The following is a 21,900-nucleotide window of genomic DNA, read 5'->3' as shown; positions in this document are numbered from 1 at the left end:
CGTACAGGTGTGTGCATGAGACAGACGTAGGGCAATATATTGTAAGTACAGGTGCTGGTCATGTAATTATATTACCATGAGAAGTTGATTTATTTTATTCAAAAAGTGACATTTTTATATTATGTTCATTCATTACACAGACTGATATGTTTCAAGTGTTTATTTCTTTTAATTTTAATGATTATAACATGACAACGAATGAAAAACCCAAATTCCGTATCCTCAGAAAATTAGAATAATGGTTCAATAATGAAGAGGCCTGGTGCCACTCTCTAATCAGCTAATGACCTCGAAACACCTGCAAAGGCCTTTAAATGGTCTCTCAGTCTAGTTCTGTAGCCTAGACGATCAAGAACCTTCAAGAACCACCACGCATAGACGCATGCAAGACATCGGTTTCAGCTGTCGCTGTATCAAGCCACTCTTGAACCAGAAAGAGCATCAGAAGCGTCTCACCTGGGCTAAAAAAAAAGGACGGGACTGCAGCTACTAAGCATTGAGTGCTGTAAATGCTCATACTTTTCATATTCATACCTTTCAGTTGGCCAACATTTCCAGAAATCTTTTGTTTTTTGTATCAGTCTTAAGTAATATTCTAATTTTCTAACTTACAGCATCACTGGGCTTCAGCCGGCTGTGGATTTGTGGATTTGTGTCAATTGATAAGAAAGAATCTCGGATCAGCAAATTCCTTGATCAGTTTTATTCATTTCATCAAAACCTTTGCAGTAAAAAGTCTCACATTAAAAGAGCAAATGTTTCTGACAATCGATAACAAATACACACAATGGTAAAATCAATCAGTGGTGATATTTGAGGAACCAAATTTGAGGTGGATGAGAGAGACATGATTGGAACTGCGTGTCCAGGTTTGCACCTCTTCATTATCGTCATCAGACTTATTTTATTGATGATTAAAATTGCAAGAGGAAGGTAATTAACCCTCAGATTGGTTATATCTGCCTGGTTGGGCTTCTGTGACCCAGATGCACACAGACAGAAAAGATCCAGAATTAAAAATTGAACCATCATATTTCAATGGAAATGTGAAAAATAAGAGAAAACCGGCAGAATGCGAACCCCCCCATAAATAAATAAATAAGTAAATAAGTTGAACTAATGATGCCATGATGTCAAGTGTAACTTCAGGATGTTGGAGCATCTCTCTGAAAACAGAGACATCTGATTGGGTTTTCAGGCCATCGCTGGTCCAGGTCTGGGTCCAGGTCTGGGTCCAGGTCTGCGTCCAGGTCTGTCACTGGGACCACCTCCCTGACCTGGCCTGCCAGGGACATCATCCACGCAGCTCTGACTGGTGGATGAAGCTCACAGTTCATCTTTTGAGCCATCGACTATCAAGCTGCGTCCCACCTCACGCCGCAGGAACTTCAGGAAGTCCCTCAGCTCGCGACCCCCCTGAGAGCGAAGACGTCACGTGATCATGAATGTGGACGATTTCGGCTGAGCCAGGACCGTGGCCGCCGCCTTACCTCATATCGGATGGGCTCGTCCTTCCTGCCAGCCCGAGCAAGGTAAATGGTGGGAAACCTACAGATGGGGAGAGATTAATGCCAAGTTCTGGTTTATAGAGGACTGATGAGGAGTTTGGACCACAGAACCATTCTTACCCCTGCACTTGATAACCCAGAGGAACGTCGTTATCCTGCGCGTTCATCTTCACCACCACAATGTTGGGATCAGCCTCCAGCTAACACACAATCATGACGTGACAGTTCCTGTAAGTTAAAACGGTTCACAAGCTGATGACGATGATGAAGATGAGGTGTGAGGATGCCGCAGGTACCTTCCCAGCCAACTCTCTGAAGACTGGCTCCAGTTTTTTACAGTGAAGACACGACGGCGAGTAAAAGAGGATCAGGGCATCTTTACCGGGATCATTGACGATGGCGTCAAAAGTCTCAGCAACAACCGTCTGTCACACAACACAAGCCAGGTAACTTAGGCAAAGACAGGCTAACGAGCTTTGGGTTGGCCAACAGTCCTACAGGCGTGAGAGCCAATCAGGAGGGACACACAAAGGAAGGAGGCGTCACCTTCACCGCGTCCACGTTTCTCTCTGGTACCGGTTCAGATTTCACGTAAGGTTTCAGCCGACCTGCCAGGTAATCATCCACAAACCTCTCTAGGGACTTACCGTCCCTCCTGAAACACAGGAAGTCGTCAGTAACGGGACCAGCCCAGCACCCGTGAGGTCACCTGTCCCGCGCACGTGCACGTACGTGAACTCCTCTCTCATGGTGTACTTGTGGCCCGTTCTGGTGCGAATTGTGATGACCGGCAGCTCTCCTCCATCTGACATTCCCAGACCAAAGTCCTCCTCCAGCTCAGACAGGAAGTCCTTCTTACTGGCTACGGAAAATGTCAGGCCCTGTCCAGCATATTTGGACGCCACCTTCATAACCCTGATATTGACACACAGGCAGAAACATAATATCGGGGTTGTGGAATTCGCTGGCCACAGCAAGAACACTATCACAGAAGCTAACAGGCTATCAGAGGCTCGGTTCACCTGTTTCTCCAGTAGTTGGAGCCCCGAATGTTGTGATGGTAGTCCAGGTCGTAGAACGCCGTCAGCACGTCACGGGCCCTCAGACGCTCTCTATTTTCTACGGTCATGTGTGGACACAGACCGTAACTATGGAGACCAGCAGAGGAGTCAGTTAAACAAGCAGTTCTGGAGTTGCTGTGGTCACATGACAGCGTTCGGGTGAACTCTTACATGTGATCCCGAATGAAGCGTCTCAGAGAGCCGATGGTCAGGTGGTCTGTGAAGACCACCATGCCGTCCTCAAACATATTCTTCAGTCTCGGGGGTCTAAACAGCAGCACCGACCTGACCACAAACACAGGCACACACACACACAAACAAACGCAAATGCGTACTTCAAAATAAAGATTCACTCTTGATCCCACAGTGTGCGTTTATAGTTTTGGTTTTCATGGTGTGTGTGTGTGTGTGTGTGTGTGTGTGTGTGTGTGTGTGTGTAAACTCACTCAGAATTAACACCATACTTCTCTCCCAGTTTCAGGTCAGTTGTGTGAGCAAAGCGGAACTGCTCTCTTAGCAAAGACGACGCTGTCAAGAACTCTGACAAACGAGAACTGTCCGCACCTGAGAACACGCCTGACAATACACACGATGTTATCTCATTATGGTAGATGATGTAAATTCTGAGAAAAATCTGTGTATGTGTGTGTGTCTGTGCGGGAAAGACAGGTAACATCGTACCAATAATACTGGCATCATAGTTGTCGATGAAGGCCTGGAGGTCTTCATCTGTCTTCAGGTGAAGAGAGTCTGGACCAGTCTGCCTCTTCATGTACTCATAGATCCCATCTGAACGTACACACACACACACACACACACACACACACACTCACTGAAGTGTATGTCCATACACAGCCTTCCACATATTGAGTTGTATAAGTTTTACCGGCAGTGCGAGGACCGTCGTAAGGGGCGGAGTCTTTGCCGCTCCTGAAGATCTTCAGGGTGGGATACCCGGACACTCCGAACCGGCTGCAGGTCTCAGTATTGGCGGTACAGTCCACCTGAAGCAGGTGATAGAAGGCACCATTTACTCCCCGCTAGTTATACCTTTCAAAGGCCCAGATGTCCACGTGGGCGGTGGTAATCGACCATCACGTGACCGACGGAGAAAATGACTTTACCTTAGCCAGCTGAACCGTCCCCTTCAGTCGACTCGCTGCCTTCTGGAAGGTCGGAGCTAATTTTTTACAGTGGCCACACCTGCCGGGAGCACAGGTGAAAGGCACGGAAATAAATGATGATGATGATGATGACAGGGTAGAGTACAGGCTATATACAGATACAAGCTAGGTAACAAACACAGTACAGCATTATTCATCACACAATCTCCCTGCTCGGTTACCATGGAGCGTAGAATTTCACCAGCATGGTCTCGTGCTCCGTTGCCAAGTAGTCAAAATCTGCGTCGCCGAGCTCGAGCACGTCCTGGCGCGTGCTGCTCGCGCCAGGAAAACAGTAAAGTAGGAAGGAGACGGTGGAGACGAGGCGGAAAACGGCCGCCATGATGGCTGCAAACCGCCAATAATTTTTAATCGCAAAAATGAAACATGTACAGCGATTGCTGAAGCGCGAGGAGCGACGCCACAGCGCGGTTGGAAATGTGCACAAAGAAACAACCTCCGGCAACAAATTTCAAAATAATGTCTCAGCGGTGTACGTCTAATGCTTACGAGTTCCCCTAAAAAAAACTCGAGCAAAAAAGACAAATTTAAAACGTGAATTATGTTTGATCCTGATTAACAGAATGAGTAAGATGTTTCGATCCCTATCACGTAACTACTTTATTGTGAAGAATATTTTACCGTTTCCGGTATTCATCTACCTAACTTAGCTCACTCTCCTGTGTGCACCTGTCAAAAAAGGGCGGGATTTCAGATAACTACCCGAGCAGCTTCTCAGTGATTGGTCCACACAGGATGGATCTGACCTATGGGGCCTCGCCATTGGACCAATAACCTGTCACTCAGAGCGCGCCCCCTAATGGAAGCAGGCTGAAATGATCCTTTCCCCTTCGCCAAAGGTGGAGGTTGGTAAAGTTTTTGCTTTTCTTCGGCAATGTTAAAAAACTTTCACATGAAATTTGAGCCAATGTTATTTTGTTTTTTACTTTTACGAAAATCTAAATTCAAAAAATAAACGGCAAGTTGAGCGGAGGCAAATCTTGAAATTTTCTAAATATGACTTTGCATATTTTTATAATTATTTGCTGGCATCAATGGAAGATGAGATCTCAGAATCAGCATCAACATACTTTGTTACCTTTAAAGATCAGACTTTTTATCAAGTTAAAACATTTAAAAAAAACACAAAAAGATGTTTTATTGAAAACATTTAACCATCTTTCACTCACATTCAATATGAATTAAGAATTTATAAAACACATCATTGGCACATTCTTCAATCCCCATCAGGCCTCTGGGAATTATGAGAATTCTGATGCTCTGACACAACAGGAGGAAAAATAACTTCATTCTGAGCCAGAGGATCTTCACAGGAGAGATGGGCAGCAGAAGATGAAGCTGGTTCGAGATGGGCACTGTCAAACTCACCATGAATAAAACAGTTTCACTGAAACTTCTGTGGTTCCTTTTAGAGGCCGACATTACAGAGGCTGAAGTCAGATATAAAAATAAATAATCCTTAAATATAAATGAGGACAAATCTCATCCAAAACAACATCCTGTTGGACTTTTTAGATGTTCATTTTAGACCATTTAATATCCAGAGGTTGTCCAGTCGAGGATCTGGGTTTCTTCTGTCTACAGATCCATCAAACAGGAAGTTATCTGAAACAGCTCCTGCCTTGCAGTTGTCTCATGGAATTAGGAACTGGAGTTTTGGAAGGCAGAGTGGAAAAGCTTCATCAGGTCATGAAAGCGAAGGCTCACCTGCAGGAAACACAAAAAATGTAATAAACCTTGCTGGTGAAGGTTCACACATGAAAAGGGCTCCACCCCCTCTCACCTGTTTAGCAGTCCTGTTTCCAAGCTGGGCAGAAACATCTCTGAATGTTTTCCAACTGGCTCCTCTCTGCTGACAGGCCATCAGAATAGCACGGTCAGCCTCTCTGAAACAGGAAGTAATCAGAGGTCAGCCGGAAACAGGATGGTTTTCTACTCACATACTAATGTGCTTGACAACACTTTTTCTTCATACCGGGTCCACATGATGACTTTCTCTCCACTGGAAATCAGCGAGATGTTCTTGGCGAAAACAGGTCTTCCTGACACCACCTCTTCTTCTGCATCCCTTCCTGTCTCACTCTCCTCACACACATCTTCTCCCTCCTTCCTCCTGTTCCCATCAGGAGGGTTCTGAGAGACACAGTTCATGTCTTTGTTCGCTGTTGCCAGAGACAACGACTGACCGTGGAACTGCTGGAACAACCCCCATAGTTCCTCCTGGAGATCCGGGTGGTGTCTGAGCAGAGGAGTGATCTGAGAGGAATGTAAACATCAATGCAAATGACAAAAAACACAAATAGAAATCTCAAATTTTAGATATTTGAAACGCCATTCTCAGAGCTCTGAAAATTATTTCGTTACATCTTGTGACTTTAAAACATGAAATGAAGTGGAGGGATGGGTCTACCTTTTCCAAGTCCTCAGGTCTGGAGGCGGAGCTTCCCTGAAGCACTGACACCACCTGTTGATAGAGCGCAGAGCCTTCTCCCAGGCTCCTCCCCAGTCGCCGTAGAAACTGACGACTCCGTTGGAAAAGCTGCTGCTCCAGAAACTGTTTAAAGGAAACCAGCAGAAGATTTAACAGGGTCTACGCACGACGACCCGACTGGTGTCAGGAAGGCCTCACTCACCAGTCCGCAGCGGCGAGCCTGTGTTGGCGTTAGAAAGGCTGCAAAGTCTTGGAGCAGCTGAGGAAAAGGCTGCAAAATGTCTCTCAAACCACCATATAGAGTTTCTGGGGCAGCAGGTGCTGCAGAGAAGTGATCCAAAACCTGCAGGAGCTGCTCAGCAACATCTGGAAACTCTTGCACAGCGTTGCACACCTAATAAAGAAAATTGTCACACAAAACTTACCAAACGGCTTTATGACTTTACGATAAACCCCCACACAGGAGTTAGAGGTTAATAAGAAATTGGTGAGGAGTCTTACTCTGAGGAGGTACTCCTGAGCAAACAGCTTCTCCTCCTGCTGCCTCTGATCATCATCACACTCCTCCTGAAGCCTGTCCTCCTCCTGTGGCGCCCGAAGCTCCTCCTCCTCCTCCTGAGGCTCCTCCTCCTCCAACACAAAGAAAATAAAATCCAGTTTTTGCTCTCCATCTCAAACACCATCTGTTCTGCTTTGTTCAGGGTGACAAACCTGCAGCTCTGTGGATTCACTGCCATCAACACCTTCGTCTGCAGGTCTCCTTCCACACTCCGATTCTACCTCAGTAGGTTCCTCCAGCTCATCACTTCCTGTTGAACTGGAGGATTCAGACAGCACCAGACAGACCTGGCTCTGCTCCTCCTCTTCCTCCCCCTCCCAACCCTCTGAGCTGTTAATATCAGGAGTCTCTTTTGCTTCCTCCTGGGACTGGGTGGGATGCTGGGAAGGAGAGGGGTCACTGTCAGACTCTCCATCCTGTCTTCTCCTTAGGCCCATCAGGGTGCGGTAGTGAAGTCTAATTTTCTCCTTGGTTGTCAAGGAGACCATGGACTCAGTGGTATCAGCAGGACAACTGAGAGGTCCAGGAGGTATAGAGGAAGATCTCTGCTGACTGGCAGGTAGTGGAGCAGATTCAGAGCTGTGACTGACAGGTTGCTGCAGAAGCACAAAGCCAATTCGTTTCAAATCAAGGTTATTGGGTAGGCGCGCAGGGTATTTGGTCCCGGGGGAAAAGCTGCATGATTTGGCGGTGGAGCGTGCGATGGACATGTGACTGTGACGGGCTCCGGATGACCTGTGGGGGGGGGGAGCCTCTGGCATAGACCCACAGGGACTATTGTAGCGTGTGATGATCAAATGAAGGACAGGAAGACTCCTCTGTGAAACAGAGACAAGGAGAGGGGCCACATTTACCCACAAACAGGTCGTGTGACCACAACAGTTCACAATAGGACGGAAGTGATGACATCACATACTGCCAGCCAAAGAGGAAGGACACGTTCCTCTCTCTCCACAGGGGGGCGCTGCTCTGCTGGGTGAACGTGACGGCACGCCACCGCCATGGGCCGTAAAACTCTCTGATACCTGTAGGCCTGCAGACACCACGGGTCAGAAAAAGTCCAGGACAGACCAAGAGACACTCTTGCCTCTCTCCTTACCTTCACAATGTTATCAGGGAAACCGGGTCGACAGCACTGCAGTATTCTTCGGCGGACCTGGACCAGAGTCTTCCGCAGCAGGAACTGGGACACCAGCTTGGTTGGGTCCACAGAGCCCTCCATATTTCTTAGACCCAGAACTAGGAGGCTGAAGACAAACAGTCGTTAATAGTATAGAGTGTGGGAGGATGTTTCAAGAAGCGTAAACTCACCAGTCTTCGGCTGCAGTGAATGCAGTGGTTCTGCGAGGGCAGTATAGAGCTGGATCCAGGCTGGCACACGGCAGCAGCTCTGGGTACAGGAATACTGCACGGGTTGCAAACAGCCAGGCTAGCTCAGCAGGCATGGTGGGATAGCAACGCACTAAACACACACAGAACAACTGGCTATAAAGCTGAGTCAGCACTGTCGTCCCAATAGTCCCAGCCACACTCACTGTATCCTCTGGCATCCGGGGGTTTGACCTTTGGCTGGTAGTGGATGGGGGTTTGTTGCAGCTCCTCCAGCAGCTGCTGTGCTGGCTGCAGGTTAGAAGCTCTAAAGATGCTTCGGTGACCTGCAGACATGAGCAGCTCTCCCCTCTGAGCCAACAGCTCCAGCTCAAACTAACAGACAACACACAACATTATGTCACCACGTTTAAAGTTTTTAAACTGCACAAGGTCACATTTGACAATGTGTGTTACCAAGAACTGCCTGGTGGTCTCAGCCTCACTGTGAAGTTTGGCCACAGGTGAACTCAACAGGTGAACCTGAGTCAACAGCTGGACGTGCTGACAGATGGAGACACGGTTGATGGTTACATACTGGTCCAACTGGACCGGTCCATGTTGGACAGGTGAAGTGTACCTGCTGGAGTTGCTGCTGCAGGCGGAGTCTCTGTCGCTGGTCCAGTCTCAGTGTTTGTGGCTCTGGACCGTTCCATCGTGCGTGCGTCTGTTGGCTGAGCTGCTGCTTCCTCCTCATAAACGTCAGTTGCTGCTTCACCGTTTTGAGCATCGTGGTTGGTCCATCACTCAGCTGGTCAGTGGACTCGGTGCTGAGATGAGAGTAGCTGCTCAGTCTGTAGGCGTGTCTGGGTTCCTGTACGTGTGCTGGTTTCCATACCTGTTGTTCTCTTCCTCCACAGGTAATCTAATCTCAACGCTCTGACCCTCCTCCTGAGGATCCTCCTCTTCCTCACGGCCTTCATCTTCCATTTCCTGTCCAGCAAGGTCTTCTTTCAACTAAAATCAAGGCAATGAAATATCGGTCTGGTCACCATAGCTACAGGGGACCACACAGTGATCGGCCAGTCTGAGAGGAGCCAGAACTCACTGTTTCAAAAAGCTCTTCCATCAGTTCATTCACTTCCTTCTCTGTGCGACAAAATATGTTTATTTTACATAAAATCTGTAGCCTGTCATTTAAAATGTTGCAACACTAAACATGAATCACTAAACCAAACATCTGTAATTGACTGACTGGTGATGCGGACAGCTTTGTCGTCACGATAATCCTCCAAATCAGGTTCATCGATGTCAGCCAGGAAGTTATATTCTGGGTCGTCGTCATCATCGCACTCTTCTGAAGTGACAAAGAAACAGTGAGACTGGGTGACAAATAAACTCCTGCACACGTGCACACACACCTTCATTATCCATCTCTGTGTTCATTAGGCCTCTCAGCCAATCCGTCCACTCCCTGTCCTCGTGGGTGGAGTTAGAGTCGTACATGTCAGGTGTGATGTCAGGAGCTCGGAGTTCTGCCTCCAGCTGACCCAGTGGGACATCACGCAGGGGACGTTTAGAGCGAGTCCGGTATGCCACATCATCCTCTGACTCAGAAAGAGGCTGGAAGAGAGCATCTAACAGTCAGGATCTGATCCTGCTCTGACAAACACAGCATGATGAAAAGGTTGTGCACAAAACAACTGCACTCCTGTGTGATTTAGTTTGATTTACCACAGCAAACTTCACTCTGATGGCGCGTTACCTGGTATGGCTTCATACACACGGCTAATTCTTCTTCCACTGCGTGAAGTTTCTCCAGGAAGCTGCTGTCAGTCACTGCTTTAGGGAGTTGGGCCCTGGGAGGAGGGGGAGGTCCCATTGAAACACAGCTCACTCTCATGCGGCTAGAGCTGGTCCGAGATGTCTGAACAAGGACAGACGATATTTTATTTAATCCATACAGGAAGTTCAAATTCAATGTCTGACTGACACCGGACCTGCCAGGGGCTGCAGCTGTCATCCTCCACCCTGCTCAGACGGCTCCCTCTCGGTGAGGAGGCCACGCTCTCCATGTCGCTCTCCTGGAACGTCTACACACACCTCCACTGATTAATAATCAAATCACAAACATATCTAATAAGCACTCATTGTTTTACAACAGCCTCACATCTTCAGCTGTTTCATCTTCATCTTCCTCATCAGGACGGTACTCTTCATCTGAGGAGTCTTCCTCGGCCAAAAGGATGTCCACAAACTGAGGAGGCTGAAGATAACAATCACTCTTAACCTCTTAATGTGTAAAAATATCAAAATCATAGCTTTTCCCAATAAGATCTGGACTGATGAGCCACATGGAGGCACAAAAGAGGCATAAAAACTCTGAGGTCTGACCTTTTTTACATCACCAGTTTTCTTAATAGGCGAAATGTTCCAGGCTGGAATCACCTGAAAGAAAACAGATAAACAAAATCACCGATGTCGTCATCAAAACTATGTTGTGGAGAACATTCAGCTGAATCTCATCAATATCCCCCACACACACAGGGGAACAGAGGCTGACAGAATACTCACCACACCTTTCTCCACCACTTCTTTTAACTTGGATCGTGTCATTTTAGGTTCCTACAGAACAGAAGAGTGTGAGTGTTCTACCAGCCAATCTGAACGTTTCTGCAGTTTGTCTGAAACCTACAAATGGAGGCACAGCTTCTGTTTCATTGATGGCAGCTTTCATCATGGCTACCACGTGCTCATTGGTGATCACTTCCTGTTGACGGAAAATCTAAATTAGTTCTGCAGAACACCGATCTGTGATCAGTCTATGGACTCGGCTGTCTCAGCATGTGCATGAACTCACATGGATGATGTTTTTGACATTCACAGTGGTCAGGTTGTGTTGTCTGGACTTTGTCTCCAATGACTGGTCCAGTTCTTTGTCAATCTCCACCTCTCCCTCACTCTCTGAAGCACCACAATCGTGTTCTGTCATTTTCCTCTTCCTATTCCTCGCTGGTCTTCTCCTCTGTGCCTTCATCTCCAGCTGACTATCCTCTGAAATAAAGACATTACACAGTGAACAGTCAAGCTATGAATGTTTGTTCAGCAAAGTGTGTGTGATCTCACCCATGGTAATGATGAGACTTGAGTCAGTGGCATCTTCTTCCACCACCAGGTAACCTTCCTCCTCCTCCACTCTACTCGCTGTAGGACCACCAGTCGCCAGCGACAGTGGCAAAGCATCATGGGAGAAGCGTGGCGGGCTGCAGCTCAGCGGCTCAGTGGTGCAGATAGAGGGGCCAGCAGTGTCGCCAATGATACGGGGTGTGGATGGGCTGAGTCTGAGACGTTTGCGGACTGGGTTCATTCTGGAGACACATGTCCTCTGAGATAGCCACAACAGTTAGATAACGGACACCAGAGAAGGAACTGAGACACATTTTATCAATGTGGGGATGTTTTAAACCACCTCTCTAGGATAAATAGCTACTTTTAGCACAAGCATAAAATCCTTTGTATATTTCTCCCCAATCAAGCCAAATTCTAGCCTAAACGCGTTTATATCAGAATGTTAATCTCCCCACGTCAAATAAAATCTAATAAAACTACATTTGCTCGACCTGATATTGAGGTTATGCCCGTGTTGTGAAGTACAGAAATTATATTTTTAAAATGCAAGAACAATTCGGGTAAACAGGGAAGAAACGACTTTATTTACGTTAGCAACAATTAGCAGTGAGCCTAAACGGCGACTGCCAACCTCCGGCTAACATTCTACACCCAGGCTGCCAACAGCTGGCACAGACAAAAACGTCGTCTAAAAATCAGTAACGGTCCAGTGCGAAGCAACCCAATAGTGGAGCTTTACGTTTGAATTTAAACGCAGTATCCCTGGCGGACAGGACTTACCCGCCACAACGTTGGGACGCTCCGTCGTAAAGACTACATTTCCGGTATTGAAACTACGCAATTTCCCTTTTGCGTTCAGCAAACCGGAAGCTTTATGGCGAGTTAACGCCGCCAACAGGGTGTTTAGAGAACTGCGGGTTGACACCGCGAGCATTTCACCTCAGTCCGTTTTCATGCTCTTTAGAAATTCTTAATTACGTTTTGGTCAAAATTAAAGTCACCGATACATTTCAACACCAGACATTATAGAATAATCTTTAATTCGCAAAAGCAAACTTACAATAAAACCCATTTACCAACGACACTTAATATTGCAAATTTTAAAGAGTGGCATTACAAAAAAAAGGAACAGTTTTTCGCTTTTGTTTACAAACCTGACGAATCTGTACATTACAAACCTGACGAATCTGTACATTCGAGCTTAGGCAGATAAAGCCTGATAAAACAAACGGCTTGGTTAAGGCAGACATTTAAAATATATTAAAAATGGATAAGCGCTCGCGTCACATACGGTCCGTTTGCCCTAAAGCGCAGTCCTCGCGGGCGGCTCTTCTAGCCTTTAGAGCAGCTGCGGGCTTCTTCAGCTCCTCCATCATCTGCAGACCGAACGCTTTAAAGGGCTGCAGACGCGCCATCGGAGACCTGCCGCAGGTCGGAAGTGGATCCAGATCTACTGGCTCCTGTGGCTCGCGCCTCATCGCGGGTTTACTCTTATGAAAAAGAGATTCCCGCCTGCGCGTGCAGGGGCTCGCGGCCAGCACGGCACGGAATCCGTAGGGCGTGGTCACCTTCCCCACGTGGGACAGCGACATGGCCGCGCGCGTCGTCAGGTCGGTGTCCACGTCCGCGGCAGCCGCGGTGCGGCGCGGCGCGCGGATTCGCGGGGACGGCACACGGAGCAGGAAGCCTCGGGGAGACGCGGGGGGAGCTGCGGCCACAGCGTCCTCATCAGGGTCGGATAGAAGTCTGATCCGGTCTGAGGAGCCCCACCGGAGCCGCGGACTGCGGGATGGAATCAGGAAGGAAGGGATCCGCTCCGGTGTCAGAACCAGCGTCCTCAAGGAGGTCCCGGATTTACCTGCCGACATCATAAAGACTGAAACGGAGATGGGGAGTTAAGCAAGACAACCACGAAAGCTGAAGTTGTAACTTCTCACCTCGGGGTCATTTAGTTCAGAACTGAAAGTGTTCCATCTTACCGGGTTTGGAAAAAGATCAGAACAGTTTTGTTTGGGATCTGAACCTGAAGGTTGGGAACTCAACCTAATCCAGATCACTTCTGCTGCTTTTATCAGCAGCTGGATTCCATCACTTCAATCTGGCACAGCTGACTGCTATTTCATCCAATGACCTTCATAAAACCGATTTAATGGAATCATTGATTTGGTTTCATCAGCTGATCATTCACCCACCACACCAGCCTCACAAGTGAAACTGTTTTTAAAACTTTAATTTCTTTCTCCTCATTTATTGTCTTTTCCGCTTGAGTTCTGGCAGCGTCCATCAATATTATTCAACATTTTACTGCACTGAGACAAACAGGAAGCTGCTAAAAACAGCAGGAAGTTAGGATCCTCCATAATAAGTCCAAAACGGGACAAAAGTATTCACAAACACCCTCAGTCATCTCCGATAATTCCATGATCATCATTGTGTTCCCTGCATTAAAATAAGTTTAAAGTCTTCTCCTCCTCCTCCCAGTGCATCATGGGAGCCACACAGTGACCTTTGTCCTTCTGGTCAGTCATCATTCATGTGAAAGTCAGTCCTCACATGGCATCGTAGAGCCCCGCCCCTCCCATGACGGTCAGTGCTTATTAGTGGGAGGGGGCAGGACCTCTCCCAGTGGTCAGAGTGGCTGCTGGACAGCTGGCCTGTGATTGGTGGGTCAGTCACTATCAGAGCCCACAGCTGACGAGCCTTTCCTCTTCCTCTTTGGAGCTTTGGGCTTCGAGTCCTCTTCCTCCTGAAACACAGGCCACACATGTCCTGAGCAGACCCGTCGTCAACCACGCGGCCGTGCCGCTGTGCATTTTCAGACGTACCGATGCGGTGCTGGACGCGCTCTCCTCCTCGTTGTTTGTGGGCGGGGCAGCTCCCTTCCGGAACCGTGGTGAGGAGACGGCGGCTTTACGGCGGGACTTTGGAGGCTTTGCCTGAGAGTCCTCGTACTCCTCAGCCAAAGCGAACAGGTCACTGAACCTGTAGGTAGAGCGAATGATGTCATTATGTACCACGTTGCTGTGTGTGTGTGTGTGTGTGTGTGTGTGCGTGTGTGTGTGTGGGCGAGTACCTCATCTTGTGTGCTTCATCACAACTGGCCTGGACGTGCTGGAGAGCTTGAAGGATTGGAGTCTGACTGAAGACTGACAGAGACAATCCATGGATCAATAACTGATGACCAGGCAGCAAGAGTGTGTGTGTGTGTGTGTGTGTGCGTGTGCGTGTGTGCATGGACTCACAGTTGTTCTTGGTGTTGCTCAGACTCAGTCTCAGGTTGTCCATGTGCTCCAGGATCTGTTCTAATGTCAGCTGGGCCAGTTTACTGCTGGAGCTGCGGAGACTGAGGACAGAGGTGACTGGTTACAGCTGGAACAGCCCCGGGAGCCCAGAACCAGACCCAGAACCAGAGGGTTTCATCTGTCTGTCACAATCAATGAGTCCCAGATACAATGATACACGTCCCGCATTGGCAAGGACAGAACCGCTGTCTCTGAGGACACGACCCGTCTTGGAGGACCTTACCTCTGTCTCTTGCGTGGCTGGTTGTTGTTCTTGATCAACTGGGCCTTGATATGTTCTGCCAGAGTGTCATCATATTTAGACGCCCAATGTCTCAGGATGCTGGTAGTGAATTGGTCCTCGGGGTGGCAGGGTCGGCTGAGGACCATCTTCACCATCTCCTCACTGGGTCTGGGACACACAGGTATGTTATTATGGACAGGTGGACTACCGGAATGTTGCCAACTGTAGCTTACTTTTCTTTGCGGAGTTGAAGTAGTAGACAGGACAAAGCTTCGGGATGTTCTGTGGACAGAAGACAACGGGAGCTATAAGACTCCTGGACACACTAAACCATGTTCTGGAGATGGTTTTGGACTTCACCTTTGTATTTCAGGTGCTGCAGGATGGGGATAATGGTCTCCAGTGGGATGCTGTGAGCCAAAAACAGCTGCCAGGTACTGTACTGCTCGAAGGTCTCCCAGTCCAAGGACTGGACTGTGGACACACACGGGGCAGGATGTGAGAAACAGAACACAAGAAAAGGGTACAGGTCTTGAGGACAGGCCGAAGACGGCGCTGTCCAGGCAGCGTACGAGTGTTCCTCACTCAGAATGTTGAGCACAGAGTCCTTCCTGAACATCACCAGCGTTCCCATCATCACGTGACACATCAGCTCCTGTAGCTGCACACAAACGTGCACACAGAGTGACCTGGTTGCATGTATGTGTTGAGATGGTGTGTGTGTGTGTGTGTGTGTGTGTGTGTGTGTGTGTGTGTAGTGACAGTTACCTGTGTGGAGTCGATGACAGCAACAATCATGTTCAGCAACTCGCCGCTTCTCAACGTTTCATCTGGAAACTGCAGAGAAGAAGAGGTGAATCAGGTCAGTGTAAATGTGTGTGTGCGCATGCATGTGTGGAGTTGTGTGTATGTGTGTGAGTAGAAACCTCGCTGTAAATTGAGGGTGTGAGATAACAAAGAAGCCGGATGTCGTCTTCCTGACACGCCTTCATGTCCATCATCAGACAGGTGTGCAGGTCACCCAGAGCCGTCGCCTGGGCGAACGACTCGTACAGCATCATCTTTCCATTTGCTGCTTTACTGTACAAAGACGTAAAGATGCACGTTTACAAACACCCACCTGTCCTCCAGCGAACACAGCTCATTGGCTCTTAGGCGGACTCACCTGGCCTTCAGGTAGTAGAGCAGGTGGTAACCAATCTTTGGTTGTTTCTGATAGAACTCAGCCAACATGTCCAGCAACACTGAGAAGCCACTGTTGTCCTCCTGCATGGTGACCAGGGTCCTGAAGACCACACACACAGGCTTGGACACAGAGTCCTCCAGAGACCTGAAGCACAGACAGGTGAGTAAAAGGGTTGTGTTTCATGTGTGGTTTTGTTTGTGATGATTTAATTTCCCCCAGAGAATAATAGACATCATCCACCCATCCTCCATCCATCCATCCACCCACCCACCCATCCTCCACCCATCCACCCATCCATCACCCACCCATCCTCCACCCATCCATCCACCACCCATCCATCATCCACCCTCCATCCATCCATCCTCCATCCACCCACCCATCCATCCACCCTCCATCCATCCATCCACCCTCCATCACCCACCCATCCATCATCCACCCTCCATCCATCCACCCATCCATCCTCCATCCACCCACCCATCCATCCATCCATCCACCCACCCACCCATCCATCCATCCACCCATCCCTTCTCCATCCATCCATCCATCCTATTTTAAAGCTTGGTCGTCTAGCAGTGAGCTACGATATCAAAGCCCAGGCATGCAGGAGGACCTGCACACAGTGCCTGAGGTGTGTTGTGTGTTGGTGCCGTGTTGCGTCCTCACTCCTCAGTGATCTCCTCTGGCAGGAGATCTCCTCTAAAATGATCTTTAAACAGTTCAGCCAGACAGGAAGACATTGCTGACATCTGCTCTGAGTCAAAGTCCTCCTGTGAGATATTTTGCACGTTACTACCAAGAGGGGGGACATCACAGAGGTGCCTGAGGGCAGAGAGACAGGACCTACCTCCAGGATCAGGTCCACGATATCCTGCATCACCTCACACTGTGCCTCTGTGTCACTGTGGGGACATCGGCGTCATTGATATTTGTGCACACGCAGCTGTGAAGAGCCGTGTGAAGCTCGTCGTCCCACCTGGTTTTCTGCAGCTGCTGCACCTTCTCCTTCATGGCGTCGTCCAAGTGGTGGAGCCACGGGGTGATGTCGGCGGGCTCCTCGATCACAGCCTCTTTGATTGGATGGAATCTGAAGTCCCTCTTCTTTCCTGCAGCGATGGAGCAGATAAACACGTGACGTCATCAGTCAACAACGCGTCAAAATCAGGTTTGTGAGTGTGAAAATGAATGACTGCTCAAGTTAGAAAACAACGATTCAGAACCTTGGGTAAGTCGTCCGAGTTGCTGAATGCCGTCATAGGTGCCTGGCAAAATTATTGTAAACTTTTTAGCAACTGCAGATACAATTTAACTTTTTAATAAATACACTTTGTAATACGTTGTCTCTCTTTGTTGTCAACATATGTGACCGAGACTGTTTAAAGTTACGTAATGATGACATTTAGATCTTAATTACAAGTATGTGAGTTAGCTGTAACTGTTTCTTATGTAAGCATTGATTAGCAACTTTGACCTTCCAGTCTGTGCATGGATGCAGGTACACTTCCTCTTCCAGTTACATTGTTCATATATTTGGTTGTTGTCACCTTTGTTATTTATTTCCTCCTCATCATCACTGAAAGTTGCCTCTGTATTGTCATAGCAACCTTCTTCCTTGTCCAGTAAGTGATTGTCCATCTCCAAAGAAGCGGACTCTTCCATTTTAACTGTAAAAGACACAGAAGTCATGTGATCTGCTGGGACAGTCAAGTTTCGAGTGTGTGGGTGTGTGGTCGTGTCACCTTCAGTTGGTGGGGAGGGCGAGCTGCAGAACTCAGGGAATCTCTCTCTGAGCATTGATCGAAGCTCTCGGTCCAACTTTGGATTATCAAACAGCGGAGCAAGGTGACTGGCAGACCAGTAACCAATAATCATTAATCCTCACTGTTTAGAACCAATACTGTGTGTGTGTGCGCGTGTGTCTGTGTTTATCTTACGCCAACACTCTTTTTTCCATGATAAAGGTGAGCGAGTTAAAGACCCCCTGACGAACCTGAGACTCCAATGGAGGAAAGAAGTGAGGGATAATCTGAGGATGGAAGAGTTTCAGCCAATGAGGGATGGACGTGCAACCATGTGACCATCACATGAGTCTCAGTATTAAAATACACAATTCAAATACAAACAACACACCAGACGTTCCAATTATAAAACACAGCTCATTTAAATCAAATTTTGAACCAGAAGTCGGTCAAATGGATTTACGGGGGCGGCGTGTGTTTGAGCGAGTTACCCGGCACATGAAGTCCAAGAGTGTGGCGGTGATGGCAGGATGAGGTTTCATGGAGTGATGCATCACCAGGATCGCCGGTTCTGACACACAGGAACAGAAAGGAAGTGTTCACACCAAAAACTGCCACATTTCAAGTGTGTGTGTGTGTGTGTGTTACCTATGTTCATGATGCTGTCTTTCTCTGGATTGAAGAACAACCAGTCATAGAACAGAGCCAGTTTGGCATTCGAAGCAGCAACATTTGACTGGAGAGACATAAAAAGTGGTTCATGACTGATTCTAGCAGCCGATGAGCTTCGGGAAACGACCGAGCGGACCCCCCGCCTCCTTACCGTACAGGTAGTGAGCAGCCAGCCGATAATGGCCCAGCGTGGCAAGATGTCAGAGCTAAGCACCTCATTGGATGGATGGACCACCCCACAGATGTAACGGATGAGGTCACAGCGCAGCGACTGGCTCTCAGCAGTGGACAGGTACTGTCTCTGGAACCAGTCCTGATAACGCTTCTGCTGCCCAAACCGTACCTAACCACAGGTCACGAGTTAGAGGCAAGTTCAAGGGTCACAGAGCTGAGGGGAAGGACAGGTTTGAATGGTTACCCTGGAGGTCATGAACAACAACTTAGTCTCCATGTCCGGTGTTAGCCGACAGGCCAGAAACTTCCTGGAGGTCCGAGCCGTTAACAGCTGAAGAACGCCTGGAGCATACAAGAACACACGTCAAGAGCTTATACAACCATCAGGGTTAGACCCAGCACTCACTGAAGGATTGTGGGTAATAGAGCGTTACCTGTGAACTGAGGACTGAGGACTTGGGGGTTGTGCAGCAAGTCTTTCCAAATCAGCTCCATCTCTGGGATGCGAGCAACGTTTTGGAGCAAACGAACTAGATCTCTACCGATGATCAGGCACTCCATGAACTGGGAAGAGAGAGGGGAGAATCAGCACCAGTACGAGCCCCACGTCCCAGCCCTCGGTCCTCCCCCAGCTCTTTCACCTTCTCCCTTATCATACTGGTACAGAAGTCCACCTCTTTCTGACGCAGAGGCAGCAGGTTGTTGGTGCCGTGGTCGACGATCAGTCGGAGGTAGGTGTAGACGGACATGGCTATCAGCATCCCGCTCTTCAGCACCCACTCCCTGTCAGAGGAACCAGGTACCAGCCTCAACTACAGCCGCGTGTAATTTAAAACTCAAACATTTATTGTTCATGAAAATAGTTAAAATGTGTTTGTCAGGGTTAGCCCCCCTGATGGGAACTATGTGTTCATGGTGTGGTGTGAGACGTACTTCTGCTCCAACAAGATGTCCAACACATTCTCAGCCAACCACAGGTTTTTAGTGGAAATATCTCCACCTGGATGTGAACACACAACATGAGATCTCGTCCCCTGATGACTCCCGACGTCCCCAACCTGCCTGTCAGCATCTCACCTGCAATCTGTTTCAGCAGCGTCATGACAACGCCATCGGCACCCATAATGCTGCTCTTCACCAGCTCTCTGACCAGCCACACCAGCTGCACAGAACAAGGAGAAGCTGCAGGACGGCTTTGCAAATGGAAACAAACCAGCGGACATGAAAATGTCCAGACAGCGGAATTGTGCCGCAAGAACTAGGAGCTATTATCAGAACAATGTTTGGGAACTTCCTGTTCCTGTTTCAGTACAAACACCTATGAATACCAGTGACCTGGACATTTGCTGACTGGCTGAGACGGTTTTTAACAAAACACCAGCAGTCACGAAATCAATTTTAATCTCAAAAAATTCCAGACACATAACCACCAATAAAGATAAAGTTTAAATCACAACATTGGTGGTTAGCTTGTGTTTATTTACAGCTCCTACAATTGGAACATGATCCACCGGCACAAAATCACTTTTTAGTGGGACTTTTGGGTTAAAGTGGAAAAATAATTATGTATATATATATATATATAGTGCAGTGTGGGTTTACCTGTGTTCTGGGGACATCTTGAAGTTTAAGGAACTTTTCCATCAGTATCTGATTGATTTTCACCAGAATCACGTTCATTCCATCTCTGTTAACCAGCGTCAGGTCTCTGTAACACTGTAACACACACCCACACAGTGATGTCACAGCGCACACAGTCAAATCCCACATTTAAATGAGGCTGACGATGTCTCACCCTCTGGGCCTGAGTTGGCTCAGTGAGGACCAGCGTGAAGAGACCAAGACAAACTTCCTCATGTTGCTGCTGACCTTTACACACCTGGCAGGTAACAGGAAGTCAGACAGTAATAATCCTACATAACTTCATAATCGTCCATGTGGTCATATCTGAGTGTTGTTATTTTAGAAGCATTGGTCATGTTTGTCAGTGTAAGTTGTCTTCTAAATGAATAAAATGTTAACATAGGTGTGTTTGTTGTGTGCTTCTTACATTGGCAGTCAGTGCGTCGTTTGCCTCCCTCTCCGACAGCCCATTGGTCATTGCCTGGACAATTCCTGAACAGCGGTCCAACCTCTAGTCACACAAACACACACTTGAGCATTTTGTGTGTGTGTGCTAATGTCATCAGAATGAAATGTAGAGTTTGTGTAACACAAGATCAAACTTGGTTTGTCAAAAAGATAGAAGATAAAGAAGCTGCTACAACAACAGTATGATACATGTCAGTGCTGAAAACTAATATCGGATGATGAGTTATGTCACATTTGACATCTCAGCATATAAATAGCCACGAATGAAATACAAGCTCCGAAATGTTTCCGGTCCATCTGGCACATAAATGAACGTTTTACAAAGTTGATGCACTAAGAATGAGCCGATTTCAGCCAGTTTCACCATTGCACTCCTGACAAGGGAAACAATCTCAGCGCATGCGCAACTGTCACTTCGCTCTCATCCATGTTTATGTCGACTTAGCATGCTAGGCTAACTGCGCGTCAGCTGTGATTGCATTTCCCCACTTTGTTGTCTTTCAAAACACAGAGAGCTCACAAAAATAGTCAGACCTGCCCTAAGCCTCAGCCTGAAAACACCACGTTCAGACTGCACTGTGATCGTGTGCACTGTAATCATGTTAGGTACTAGCTAGCAGTGCTAACTAGCCTGCTAGCTGCCGTCAGAAGTCCATCGTGTCTCTTTGTACCCAGTAAGCAAACAGGACTCAAACTGCAGCTGTCTGTATGTGAACGCACTCGGCGCGCCTAATCCGTGGTTCCGTGTTCTTTATGGACCACGGAACCAGGTCATATTACCTCCTCTAGCTCATCTTTGGCGTCCAGCTGGGTTGACACCAATAGCCGACCCTGCGGCTTCGCCTTCACCGGAGCGGGTTCCATCTGCACCCGCCGCGCCTCGCCGGGCCCCGCGGAGCTGTTAAGTACTCAGGCTCCCGGTTCTGGGAATTCTAGAAGGTTTCGTGTGTGTACTGGGGAGTTCTGTGCTTCTTCCTGCGCTGGGGCCACTGAGTGACGCGCTTTGTACACTAGCTGTGTGGTTTATAAAACTTATTTCTGGAGATAACTCACTCTCTGTCCGTGCATCACACTCTAAAATAACGGAAATCCGCAACCAGCAAGTGGAGGAAGGGGCGGGGTCTATGGTGACTTCTGACCAATCACATGTCAGATAGCTTAGAGTGACGTACATTTAGACCAATAGTAGAATAGAGACTCAGGAGCCAATCCTTGAAGAGTTCTGGTTCTTACTATGGAAGTTATACGTACACAAACAAATGTAATGTCGTAATCGTTTATAATATATAAAAAAACGTTTGACTTAAACTATCAAATATCAACTGGTTATTTTATG

At 47.9% G+C, this 21,900-nt stretch overlaps 3 protein-coding genes and 1 long non-coding RNA gene across 7 annotated transcripts; 1 reads left to right on the top strand and 3 right to left on the bottom strand.

Annotated features, from left to right (window-relative positions):
* Positions 1-688: 688 nt before the first annotated feature.
* On the bottom strand, positions 689-4,271 carry pdia8 (protein disulfide isomerase family A, member 8). 2 transcript variants are annotated; one of them, XM_029844582.1, is made up of 13 exons: positions 3,915-4,265; positions 3,694-3,772; positions 3,456-3,573; positions 3,251-3,358; positions 3,016-3,145; positions 2,741-2,854; positions 2,531-2,656; positions 2,241-2,423; positions 2,055-2,163; positions 1,805-1,933; positions 1,629-1,708; positions 1,491-1,548; positions 689-1,416 (listed from the first exon to the last, which is right to left on the bottom strand). In XM_029844582.1, the coding sequence occupies exons 1-13, from the start codon at positions 4,073-4,075 to the stop codon at positions 1,327-1,329; spliced, it is 1,485 nt and encodes a 494-aa protein (XP_029700442.1). In that variant the 5' UTR covers positions 4,076-4,265; the 3' UTR covers positions 689-1,326. The 2 variants fall into 2 exon arrangements, 1 of the variants encoding a protein (XP_029700442.1); XR_003890152.1 differs by lacking the exon at positions 689-1,416 and having other exon boundaries at positions 1,485-1,548; positions 1,629-1,736; positions 3,915-4,271.
* On the top strand, positions 3,485-5,146 carry LOC115251652 (uncharacterized). 2 transcript variants are annotated; one of them, XR_003890166.1, is made up of 3 exons: positions 3,485-3,582; positions 4,435-4,598; positions 4,984-5,146. It is a non-coding gene; the product is annotated as an uncharacterized lncRNA (long non-coding RNA). The 2 variants fall into 2 exon arrangements; XR_003890165.1 differs by lacking the exon at positions 3,485-3,582 and adding an exon at positions 3,675-3,787.
* On the bottom strand, positions 4,828-8,404 carry LOC105417187 (GON-4-like protein). Its single transcript, XM_029844564.1, has 11 exons — positions 8,279-8,404; positions 8,055-8,228; positions 7,843-7,990; positions 7,660-7,776; positions 6,896-7,561; positions 6,686-6,817; positions 6,387-6,578; positions 6,164-6,307; positions 5,729-6,009; positions 5,537-5,639; positions 4,828-5,460 (listed from the first exon to the last, which is right to left on the bottom strand). Exons 2-11 carry the CDS (start codon positions 8,186-8,188, stop codon positions 5,395-5,397), a joined length of 1,983 nt encoding a protein of 660 aa, XP_029700424.1. The 5' UTR covers positions 8,189-8,228; positions 8,279-8,404; the 3' UTR covers positions 4,828-5,394.
* A 3,716-nt stretch (positions 8,405-12,120) lies between these two features.
* Positions 12,121-21,649, bottom strand: ints3 (integrator complex subunit 3). 2 transcript variants are annotated; one of them, XM_011609235.2, is made up of 31 exons: positions 21,345-21,649; positions 20,524-20,607; positions 20,269-20,352; positions 20,076-20,189; positions 19,551-19,635; positions 19,407-19,473; positions 19,115-19,256; positions 18,908-19,037; positions 18,718-18,815; positions 18,451-18,642; positions 18,276-18,363; positions 18,119-18,198; positions 17,823-17,914; positions 17,628-17,734; positions 17,433-17,552; positions 17,109-17,150; positions 16,865-16,994; positions 16,736-16,790; positions 16,555-16,658; positions 15,871-16,035; positions 15,632-15,785; positions 15,474-15,542; positions 15,291-15,366; positions 15,066-15,179; positions 14,939-14,987; positions 14,706-14,873; positions 14,423-14,523; positions 14,254-14,326; positions 14,006-14,162; positions 13,160-13,926; positions 12,121-13,056 (listed from the first exon to the last, which is right to left on the bottom strand). In XM_011609235.2, the coding sequence occupies exons 1-30, from the start codon at positions 21,426-21,428 to the stop codon at positions 13,849-13,851; spliced, it is 3,102 nt and encodes a 1,033-aa protein (XP_011607537.2). In that variant the 5' UTR covers positions 21,429-21,649; the 3' UTR covers positions 12,121-13,056; positions 13,160-13,848. The 2 variants fall into 2 exon arrangements, with proteins under 2 accessions (XP_011607537.2, XP_003969189.2); XM_003969140.3 differs by lacking the exon at positions 17,109-17,150 and having other exon boundaries at positions 21,345-21,428.
* Positions 21,650-21,900: the final 251 nt, after the last annotated feature.

This window comes from Takifugu rubripes, chromosome 12 (assembly GCF_901000725.2).
Source record: "Takifugu rubripes chromosome 12, fTakRub1.2, whole genome shotgun sequence".
NCBI lineage: Eukaryota > Metazoa > Chordata > Actinopteri > Tetraodontiformes > Tetraodontidae > Takifugu > Takifugu rubripes.
This window is presented reverse-complemented; position numbering and strand designations above follow the sequence as displayed.